The 12,056-nt window shown below is 40.3% G+C and overlaps 1 protein-coding gene across 1 annotated transcript in view; it reads left to right on the top strand.

The window, feature by feature from the left end:
- The window catches only part of LOC125484037 (zeta-sarcoglycan), a 905,082-nt gene extending 893,191 nt beyond the window's left edge, over positions 1–11,891 (top strand). Inside the window, exon 6 of the mRNA XM_048601198.1 lies at positions 11,815–11,891. Coding sequence (XP_048457155.1) covers positions 11,815–11,891 — 77 coding nt within the window. The remainder of the gene's footprint in view (positions 1–11,814) is intronic.
- The last annotated feature ends 165 nt before the right edge of the window (positions 11,892–12,056 follow it).

The raw sequence follows: 12,056 nt of genomic DNA on the forward strand, positions 1-12,056 counted from the left end.
CCCTCCCCCTTTTCTGATGAAGGGTCTGGGCCCGAAACGTCAGCCTTTCTGCCCCTATGATGCTGCTTGGCCTGCTGTGTTCATCCAGCCCTGCACCTTGCTGTCTTGACTCTACCCATGCTACTTTCATAATCTATAAAGCATAGCTGGTCCTGCTTTCCTTCTTTAAATAATTCAAAACCTTGTTTAAAAGAACTCCAATTGCAAGTCACAATTTGTGAAATTTAACAAGGGTCTGTTATTGTTTTTTCATGAAAATTCATAATCTAAATACAGAATATGTGTGTGTCACTTACATCCAATGTTGGAGGGTTTTTTTGCTGGCTTTTTCAAGAATGCCTATCAGAATAGAATCATAATACGCTCATTATAAAGCTAGCTTGACGGACTGAATAAACTGCTTGGACTAGTAGTGAAGTGGAAAACCATTCGTCAAATAATGTTACTGTGAAAAGAAAAGTGTAAACAATACTAGCAGGATATATTGCTTGAAAATTCTGAATCACTGACAGGCACATACAGGCTCGCATTGAGAGATGCTTGCTGTCTTCATTCAGCTCCTGCAAGCAGCCATTGAGAGTTGGGCATTCAGCCTGTGAACATGCCCTGCAACTCAACTAGATCATGGATAATCTGGACCACAATTACTGACTCACTTTCTTATCCATCTTGCTCCATACTTCTTAGCTCCCTGACCTACACTAAAGCTATTGATCATAGTTTTGTAGGGTTCATACCCTTTGGTAATGTAAATTCCAGAGATCTATTATCTTTGTGAAAACCTCCCCCGATTTGAATTTTGATTGATCTGTCTCTGGACATAATATTACATACCCTCATTCTTGATTCCCTACCGGAGGAAGTAGCTCCTCCATTTATACCTTATCACATCATTTAAATGTCATGAATATCTTGATCAGATCAACTCTCAATTATTTATTCTCAAGAACAAAAAGTAGGTTTAGAAAATTTGGCCTCATAATTTAACCCTTCATGCCCTAGCATCATGTTTTGAATCTGCACCTCACCCCTTCCAAGGTCAAAATATCCAGCCTGAGATGAGGAACAGTATATAAGCTGATAGGGAAATTGTAATTTATACTATTTTTAAAACCAACATAGTTATGGTGTATTGGTGAATGACATGGATAACAGCCAATTGTTTTTCGTAAATAAAACACGATTCACTGACTAAGTAAAATTTAACTTCTCTCAATTAACCTTCCAAGAGGAAACAACAATTCAGAAATCATGCTTCCTAAATCTTAATTCTGCAGTTTTGTTTAACAGAAGAGGTGATGGGATTAAATTTCTGGATTTCATGTTTCTAAATAATTAAACAGTAGCTGCAGGAAGCAGGATTCTTACTTATCCCAACTGTACTGACTCAACCCAGAAAGGAATTAATATTTTGTTTTGAAGTATGGTCCCCTCACACAGAACCATCCAGTTACATGTGGCATACACTGCTTGAATTAAACACAGAAGGTGGAGCCTATATCTACACCAGCTTATGTTGCACAAGGTGATCAGATTTTAATGCCCCTTCTTGTTTGGGGCATGGGCCATGGATAATTGGGAGAGAAGGCACAGAGTGACACCCCTCCCCAATTAAGTAAGGAGTAGAAAGAGTCAAGGTCAATCTTTCAATCTTTAGATCAACTGAGGGTCTTAATGTTTAATTAAGGACCACTTAAGGGTTTTATCTCACCTCCATTGGTATTCTACCAGTTGTGGGGGGAGAGGAGACATATGCTGCAAAGGGAGGCCGCCAGATAGGCTCTGACAGTTTACTACTGCTGCTGTCCACAGTAGCTCCCTCACACCTAACCTTGTCTAATCTTGCCTGACTGCTCCTACTGAAGCCATCAGTTATCTTCTATAGTCTCCATCTCTGCGGTTGCTCTGGGTCTCTTGAAGATGGTGTGGCTGGGCTTCTAATTGGCTTGCTGCTCTTCAAGATGAACTCCACACTATCAAGGAACCACAACAGTGTGCAGTTAATCACCTAATTGACATTTAATCCCATCGGGACTCTTGGTAATAACTGTATTGGGTTGCCACTGGTGTCCTATCCAGTGGATGGAGCAGCCGTTAAATTCAGCTAAAGTTGAGTTGCTAGCTTGCTATCTCACTCACTCTTATGGGTATAAGACTTTTTGTAACAACTGAAATAATTACAAAAATTAAGCTTGATATTTCCTGGTACAGAAAGTCTCGTCCCAGGTGCTGTTTGTCTTGGATTTAACATCAGATGAGATGCTGTGGATATTCTGTGCTTCCTGTTCATTGAGTATTGTCAGGTTGACTGTGGGATGCTGATTGAAATCTTTCTCCCAGAACCTTTGAATCCACTGACACCAAAAGTCCTGTGGCAGGGTTTCTGCTCTTGATGCTGTTTTGGGCCAGGCTGTTGGAGATGGTCGACCAGACTAAACAATGGTCAGTCCAGCAGTTGTCGGCTGCTGACACAGCATGAGTGACATGAACATCTTTATGGTCCCTCACTTGTATGATGATGCTATCAAGCAGATGCCAATGTCTTGGGGTGGGGGATATTGCTATGATGTTGTGTATTTTTCTCTGCTGAAATGGGGTGTTTGTTATGATCAAGCCATGTTCTAGGCACTTTGTCAAGAGGAGATCACCATCAGATTTTACCTTCCTAATGCCCTCCTTTTCTCTCATGCTCTTTCAGAGGTTTGTGTTCCTTCCAGCTCTGACATTGAAATGATCAAGGAGAATCAGCTCATCTCTGTTTGGTACATGGGACAACAACTGAGAAAATCCAGAGTATAATTTCTCTTTGACGTCTTTTTTTTCTCATAGGGTTGTGACATGTGTACTGGTGACTGTATTGTACTGCTTCTGGGTTCGAGTGAGCTAAAGGGTCATCATGTGTTCACTTATTGCATAGAGGGGCTTGGTGAGATGGTCAGCTAGTTTGTTTTTTTATGGTGAAACCAACCCTATTTGAGTCAGGGTTCTGCCTCAGATCTACATCTCCAGAATAAGGTGTAGCTGCCACCTTTTCCTTTGAGCTATCAGATTTCATTCAGAGCAGCGATGTCAATGTCATAGTATTGAACCTCCTAGTCTATGATAGTGGTGTGATGTTCAGTTGCTGCTTGTGAGGTTGCGGGGAGGTGCGTTCCATGAAAACCACCACCCCTACACTGCGCAAACGCAGTGGTCACAATCCTGCTTTTGGGTTGGTGTCAAAATGAGAAGGGTACCCTACATAAATCAACCTCTACAACACCAGCTGCCATAACAATGGGCTGAATTCACAAATGGTCATTTAGATCCTCCATGTGTGAGAACTGTATTTGTGACTCCTGATGATTTCTGATATCACAATCCAAACAGTGGCCCTCCCCTTCCCTCCTCCTGTAACTGGTCAGCCCCACCTCTCTCGATGCCGTTTTTCACCATGTAAACTATCTGCTTCTCTACAGTTGAGTTGACTCCTGTTGGTGGACTAAATCCTCGTCTCACTCTTTTAGTTCCTTAAAAAGGACATTTTCATTCTTTGCATCTGAGAGTTATACCTTGTTGAACTTAGTTTTATAAAAAATGCCTTACTGAGACAACACCTGACAGTCAATCTCATGCACCTCAAGCTGAATCTGGAGTTAGCTCAAGTGATTTAATTTGTTCGGCACAAATATATGCAAAAGTAATAGGCATGCAACCTTTTTGATTCAGATCATTCTCTACCTAATCTCTGTTGTGATTGATAAACTCATTTTCTGATGAAGGGTCTAGGCCCGAAACGTCAGCCTTTCTGCTCCTATGATGCTGCTTGGCCTGCTGTGTTCATCCAGCCCTGCACCTTGTTGTCTCTTATTCTCAGGAATCTGGTTTTGCTTCTTCGGTTACTGAGAGTCCATAAAGCTAATTCATTGGAATTCTTAAAAATAATACTGCATCATTTGTTGTTCACATCTGATTAATATATTGTCAGCTAGGTGCAAATTGGTTCTGTTGATGTTTTAATCCTAGGTAATGTTTAAATCTACACTCTGATTATTTGCACAGCAATCAAATGTTTCACAGTGGGTACCTCAGAAAATAAACAAATTAAGAGATACTAGCAAGCTTATTGATGTCCTGCATATTTATGAGTATGCAAGTTATCAATAGTGGTGAAAAATGTAATAGGCAACATTTGATTTTATTTTGGCTAGTTTTCTGAACTAGACTTTTCAATCACAGAATCCCTACAGTGCAGATAGAGGCCATTCAGCCTGCGAAAAGCATCCCACCCAAACCCTGTAACCCACCCAGCCTGCACATCCCTGGACCCTACAGAGCAATTTAGCATGGCCAATCCACCTAACCTGCACATTTTTTGACTGTGGGAGGAAACCAGAGCACCCGGAGGAAGCCCACGCAGACACAGGGAGAATGTGCAAACTCCACACAGGCAGTCACCCAAGGGTGTAATCGAACCTGGGTCCCTGGTACCGTGAGGCAGCAGAACTAACCACTGTGCCACTGTGCAGCCCTGTTTCTGAAAATTACTTAGACGGAAAAACTACTTTGTAGGTAGAAAATACATGAAAACATTAAACAGTTTGAATAAGTGAGGTTAAAAACAACTACTGATAGTGATTCTTTTTATACATACACACTTTTATGTGGTATTATGTTCGTAAGCAGAAAATGCAAGCTAACAGCACGTTCACAAAAGAGGGAATCCATGTATTTACATTTCTGTCAAGCATAAAGAAAAAGCATTCAGTCTTTTGAAAATTTGTTTCCATATAAACTGAGCAGTCTGAATGATTATTTGCCAAGTCACTGCATTAAAACTATATTTATTTATGATATATTGAATCACTAGCTATGATCTGGTTGGGCAAATGACAAGAAGCAAAAAGGTATATGATGTTAACACTGTTTTATTTTCATTAATAATAACTCCATAAGAGCTACTGTTACAACCTATAATAACATGATTAATTCAGAATGGCAAAGTAATGATTATTGCAGTTAGATATAGGCTTACGCGTAGATGAAAAAACCGACATTGTTTTGGAAAGGTCTTTGGAAAACTATACGTTTTGCAGCAACTAAGACTGACAAATGCTGAAACTCATTAGTGTGCTAAAGATTTTCCAAACTGAGCTGTTGGGAATTGCAAACAAAGATTGTTGGATTACAAAGTGTGCACTCTCTTACATTTGGGATACATTTTATGTGTCTAAATTTAGAGAGTCAGATGCAATTTGGTGTAACCAAGGTTAGGACTCCAAGTATTCCCAATGTAACTCTTCTTCCTACCTGCACAGACATTGGTCATCTTTCTATTAATCTAGTTTTGGACATGGTATTCTGTGGTTTGTAATTGTTACAGCACAGAAGGGAGATCATTCAGCCCGAACAGTTCAATTAATGTCACTCCCTGACTTCTCATCGTAGCCCTGCACATTGTTCATTTTAAGATAATAATTCACTTTCAATCACCTTGGTTGAACCTGCATCCACCACAGTCTCAACCAGTGCAGTACAGGTGCCACTCACTGTGTGAAAACGTTTCACCTCACTGCTTCCATTGACAATTACCTTAAATATGTGCCTTTCAATCCTTCCACCAATGGGAATTTTTTCCCTATCTTCTCAGGCCAAACTCTGCATGATTTGAATGCCTTGATCAAATCTCCTGTCAACCTTCACTGCATGAAAAGCAGTCCTAAAATCTCCAAACTATTTACATAACTGAAATTCCTCATCTGTGGAACCGTTGTTATGAATTTTCAGCAGCTACCACTGGGAATTATTTGTGCTATTGATTTGGCATTGGTTGAGCTGCTCAGTTCCCAGTTGCTTGCTATCATTTTACTCATCTAAAACAAGGATTTCATGGTGGATTAATTGCAGTTCCATTCACACAATGGGGACTAGAATGAAAAGCGCCTGCAAACAAGCACAGGGATTGTGATGCATCATTAACCTGTAACCATTTGATGTATTGTGGGAGCCCAGCATTTTTGTGCTGCCTTCTCATTTACTGATGTTTTGAGCAAACACCAAGGTTTTCCAGTGATGCTCTGGAGTCCTGGCAGGGCCAGGAAGCCCTCCAGGTTGAAAAGGCACGGAAGCAGATAATCATGGAGATTAAAGCTCTTGACATAAAATAGACTGGTTTTCATTGTCTGTCAGGTTGCACTTGTACGAAGACTATTCCTAATCCTTTGGATGATGCATCCACAATTACTCTCCTGAATAGCCGGGGATTGTAATGTGGTAAAGCATCCTTGGAAATCAATTGCCTTTAATCTTTTCAAAAGCTGCAATCTGTTCCTGTCTCCAATACCATTGCTGGCCTGTGTCCAAAGCTTCTTAGTTAAGACTGGTTAAATTGGGGATCGACCTTACCACAAATAACATGTGCGCCACACAAGTGCCAGATAATGATCATTTCCAACAAGGGAGAATCTAAGCATCATTCCGTGACTTTCGATGGGATTACTTAACAGGATCGCCCGCACTGTCAATATAAATTCCTACAGTTCAGAAAGAAGCCATTCAGCCCATTGAGTGTGCACTGAACCTCCAAAGAGCATCCCACACTATCCCCATAACCCCAACTTTACTATAGTTAACACACCTCGCCTGGACATTCCTAGATACTACATGGCAATTTAGCATGGCCAATCCACCCAGACTGCACATATTCGGACAGTGGGAGGAAGATGGAGCACTGGGTGGAAACCCACGCAGACACAATGAAAATGTGCAAACTCCACACAGACTGTCACTCGAGGCTGGAATCAAACCCAATCTCTGGTGTTGTGAAGCAGCAGTGCTAAACCACTGTGCCACCATGCCATCAATAGCTTGGGCATTACCATTGATTAGAAACTGAACTGGACTTATCATATAAGTATTGTGGCTACAAGAGCAGATTAGGAACTATGAATTTTGCTGCTCAGCTCCTGACTCTACAAAGCCTGTCCTCTATCTATAAGGTACAAATCAGGAGTGTGATGAAATACTCCCGCTTACCTTGATGAATGCAGCTCCAACAACACTCAAGAAGCTTGACACTATCCAAAACAGAGCAGCCTGCTTGACTAGCACCATATCCACAAACTTCCACTCCCTCCACCTTTGATGCTTGGTAGCAGCAGTGTGTACCATCTACAAAGTACACAATTCACTAAAGCTCTTTGACAGCACCTTCCAAACCCATGGCCACTTCCATCTAGGAGAAGGACAAGAGATACACAACCATCTACAAGCCACTCACCACCCTGACCTCGAAATGTATCACTGGTCCTTCAGTCTTGCTGTGTCAAAGTCGTGGAACTCCCTCCCTCATGGGACACTTTGTCCTTTGTGACTGAGCTTCATGATAATTTATCCAAGTATCTGAAAACCTATGTCTCCTGGACTTGTCATTTATATTCGCTGGTCTGACTGTCATAGACCTCAGTGATGGCAACCTGTCTGCCAGCATTAAAAATACCTGCCCTTGTGTTGTGTTTAAATTCCACTTCAAACTGTTTTATGTTCAAGTTGATGGCTCAGATCTGTTTTGAATCTCTTAGACCTCACCTCATCTTTTACTCTTTAATTTCAACTTCTTGAACTATTTCCTTGCTGCATGGTTTACATTTCTCTGGAAATTCCATTTTAGGATATTTTCTTTATTTTGTAGGAGATGAAGATGGTGTTAATTTGCAATATTTTCTGAAGTATATCAACTGGTCACACTTTCAGCATATGCAAGGGAACATGATGCTAATTTTCATTTTTTTTTAAATAACACAAATCCTTTATTTAAAACTGCAGAAAACCTCACCTCTGTGGGCATTTCTCTAAGTGGTCATGCCAAGCAGAGAAACTTCCTGACTTCCACTGCCTATCTTCAAGTCAAAATGCAGCAATAGACCAAGTTTAAACTTGTTCTACAATTTCACCGATTGTAGGAACTCTAGGCCCAAAACGTCAGCTTTCCTGCTCCTCTGATGTTGTTTGGCCTGCTGTGTTCATCCAGCTCTACACCTTGTTATCTACAATTGAAATATTGAAGCATTAATATTGATACTTGCAATGAATCCCAGGGTACGTTTGACTGAAGAACTCCACAAGCAATCTTGGTTTAATGTTTTGAGGTGGCAATCAGTGTTTGGTTGTTCATGCACTTAGTGTTGAAAATGCATCTTCTGTTGCGGCTGGAGGTGCAACTGAGGTTACAATTTTTAGCAGAAGGATGTTGAATATAATAAAAAGTGAAGGGTGTGCAGTTTTAGGTTAAGGTTTTGTGTTTGTAAAAAATTGAAAATTAGCAGAATGTTCCATAGAGTATGCAGAACAGATTATAGGTTTGTTAACACCTTTTGAAATGCACCTCAAGGTTATTAAATTTCAGCTCTAGGTATGAGAGAGAGAAAGAGGATGCAGAACACTGTACTACCCATAAGTGAAATGCCTTTTGTCTCCCCACATTTTCTTTTTCTTTACTGTTTTTGTCTTGGTGGTTCTTGCAACATCAGGTCACAGTAAAGCAGCATTCATATTGGCAAGAAAAGAAAACAAAATGTGCAATATAAACGTAAAATGATTGGAAATACTCAGCAGGTTTGCAGCATATGTGAAGAGAGAAAAAGTGAATTTGTTGTTATTGAAAATAATCGTGACCAAATGTGTTGTTGGTTTCATTATTGAATGTAATGCTTCACTATGACTATACAATTATCATAATAATGGTTTCATAGTTAATTCTATCAACACTTATCATTTTTATAATGTTTGTTGACCACTTTGGGAGGGCTTGCCATCTAAATTCCCCACCCAGATGCGACATTCTGGCCAAAAATGATTTTCTTCATCTTTATTCATAGGGAGTGCACAGAGTGACCAGTTTATATTTGTAATATGACAATTCAATTTATAAATTTTAGCTTGTCTTGTTCACCTTACATTTGTTTTTATTTATGCATTGTGGCAAAGAATGCAATGTGCTGGGCACTTAAGAGGGGAAATAGTAACTTGAACAGGAAGGGGCTGTTGAGGTTTTCACATTCTTCCTCCTCTTCTTCTATGGCAGATGGAATTTAATCCTGAGAAGTGCAAGGTGATGCATTTTGGGAATAATAAGAGGAGGATGTACACAATGAAAGATAGATCCCTAGGGAGAACTGAGGAACAAAGACTCCATAGATCCCTGAAGGTGTCAGCACAGATAGACGGGGTGGTGGAGAAGTTATATGGAACGCTTGCTTTCATCAGCCAAGGTGTAGAATATAGGAGCAATGATGTCGTATTACAACTTTATAAAACATTGGTTAGGCCACAGATGTCACACTGTGTGCATTTCTGGTTGCCGCACTATCAGAAGGATGTAATTGCATGAGAGAGAATGCAGAAGAGATTCACCAGAATGTTGCCTAGAATGAAAGGTCTCAGTAATGAGGAGAGACTTCACTGGCTGGGTTTGTTTTTTTTGGTTGGCATAGATATGGTGGGCTGAAGGGCCTGTTTCAATGCTGAATGACTCTACGAATCTGTATAATTTTAACTTTATTGTCTCAGTAGCAGAGTTTTCAGGGAAAATTCAGGCACCAGCAATCCCTGCAGTTAAGTTGGAATCATGGCCATTGTTGTGAGTGTATAGCAAGATTTCTAGTTCAAAAGAGTAATGTATCTAAGAGACTACAATTGCCAGGTTCCAACACCATTAGGGCTGCTTGCAGCCTTGAATGTATGGTCAAGAATTGCCACAATAAAGATATATTTTAACTTTTTGACAGTGGAACGATGTATGTAATAAAGTTACAACTTGCATGTTAAATAAGACCAATCAACTGAAACAGGCAGACATTCTGGTCACCAGCAGGCAATGTAATGAAAGAGGTGGCCACAACATCAATGATATCGGAGCAGTAATGATATCTATTGACTCCCTTTTTGAGGTCATAATTACAACCCTTAATTTCGACAATTTAGAAAGTTCAGATTGCCAACAGGTTGTTCCCTTCCCCAACCCCCTCCTTTCCTTCTTCCCTCCTTCACCCTTAGCCGTGATATATGCCAACACGGAGCCAGAACATTAATAGACTTTTTAATTTAAAATAATCAGCCTCATTGGGCACCTACCTCTTCCTGGCAGGCAGCAAATCAAACCCTCAGCCACCTTGATTCAAAATGGTTCTGGGTCAGGATTATGCTTGCCTTTTTCACTTGGGACAATGAGTATAAAAGTTAGCAAGTCATGGTGTAGCTGTATAAAACTTTGGTCAGTCTACATTTAGACTATTGTTACAGTTCTGGTCACCGCACCGTAGGAAGGATATGGAGGCTTTGGAGAGGGTGCAAAAAGAGATTTACCAGGATTTTGCCTGGATTGGAGTTTATTTGCTATATAGGTTATGTTACATTATATATAGATTAGCTAGGTTGGATAAACTTAGATTGTTCTTGATACAGCGTCAGAGGTTGACGAATGACCTGATAACAGTAAACAAAAGAATGAGAGGCACAGATAGGGTGGATAGTTGAGTCTCTTTCTCATGGTGGAAATCTCAAATACTAGAAGGAATAGGTTTAAGGTGAGAGGGGGCAAGTTTAAAAGAGATGTGCAAGGAATTTATTTTTTGCACAGAGGGTGGTAGGCACCTGGTACACACTGCCAGGGGTAGTGGTAGAAACAGATACAATTGCTAAATTTAACAGGCATTTAAACAGACACATGAAAGAGGGATATGAACCATGTACAGGCAGATGAGATTAGTTTGGAATAGCATCCTGGTTGGCACAGACATGGTGAGTTGAAGGGCCTGTTTCTGTGCTGTACTGTTCTATTGTTCTATGTTCTGTGGTAGTGAATCAGCATGATGACCTGTGGCACCATGTTGCCTGTCTGCCCATGTCCAATCCAGATTCTGACAATTTTATAAATCTATCCCCAAGAGTCATTATAAATAGATCTTGCTAATTCATATATGATCCAACAACTTGCATGGTATAGTTCCAGTCATTGATTTTATTCAAGAATAGTTCCCATGTCTACTTCAATCTTACATGAAAGCAATCTGTCTCTCAACGTCAGCAAAATTAAAGAACTGATCACTGACTTCAGAAAGAAAGGAGGAGAACTCGCCCCCGTCTATATCAATGGAACTGAGGTTGAGAGGGTGAAGAGCATCAAGTTCCTCGGAGTGACGATAACCTGTCCTGGACTTCCCATGTAGATGCAACAGTCAAAAAGGCACAACAACGCTTCTTCTTCCTGAGGCGTCTCAGGAAATTTGGCATGATTATAATGTCTCTCACCAACTTCTACAGATGCACCATTGAAAGCATACTGTCCAGGTGCATAACAGCCTGGTATGGTCTGCCCAGGACCATGAGGGATTACATTTACATGGCTCTCTGCCATGGAAAGGCAGCCAACATCATCAAAGACCCATCGCACCCTGGTAATAAGCTCTTACAACCTCTTCTGTCAGGCAGAAGATACAGAAGCCTGAATACACGCATGAGCAGGTTCAAGAACAGCTTCTTTCTGGCTGTTATCAGACTGTTGAATGGACTCTCTAGCCTCAAATAAAGCTGATATCACTAATGTGATCTCACCTGGCGCACGCCCAATGCAATTTAATGAGTGTGCAATTTTTCTTGTCTCAAAGTCCTTTTGATCTATACATCCTTTGCTTACTATGATATGCCTGTACCACTTGTGAACAAAGCTTTTCACTGCATTTTGGTACACATGACAAATAATAAATCAATCAATCAATTAATCATTCATTTTTCCTGACTGGATTTGTGGTTATGATTTACCCAATATTTCTCTTGCAGGTCCAGAAGGTGCAGTGTTTGAACAATCAGTGGAAACACCTCATATCAGAGCTGAATCCTCACAAGAACTCAAGTAAGTAAATGACTTGGATATGTTTAGCAATGTTAGATTTGACATACTGCTACTCATTTAAATCTTTACTTTGCATACAGTTGATTCACAGAGCAAATATGGTGAACATCAGTGTAGTCTTTTGCATTTTCAGTTTTAAAACATTAAATTTTGAATATTGAAACTGGCT

Source organism: Rhincodon typus, chromosome 1 (genome assembly GCF_021869965.1).
Source record: "Rhincodon typus isolate 14 chromosome 1, sRhiTyp1.1, whole genome shotgun sequence".
Taxonomy (NCBI): Eukaryota; Metazoa; Chordata; class Chondrichthyes; order Orectolobiformes; family Rhincodontidae; genus Rhincodon; species Rhincodon typus.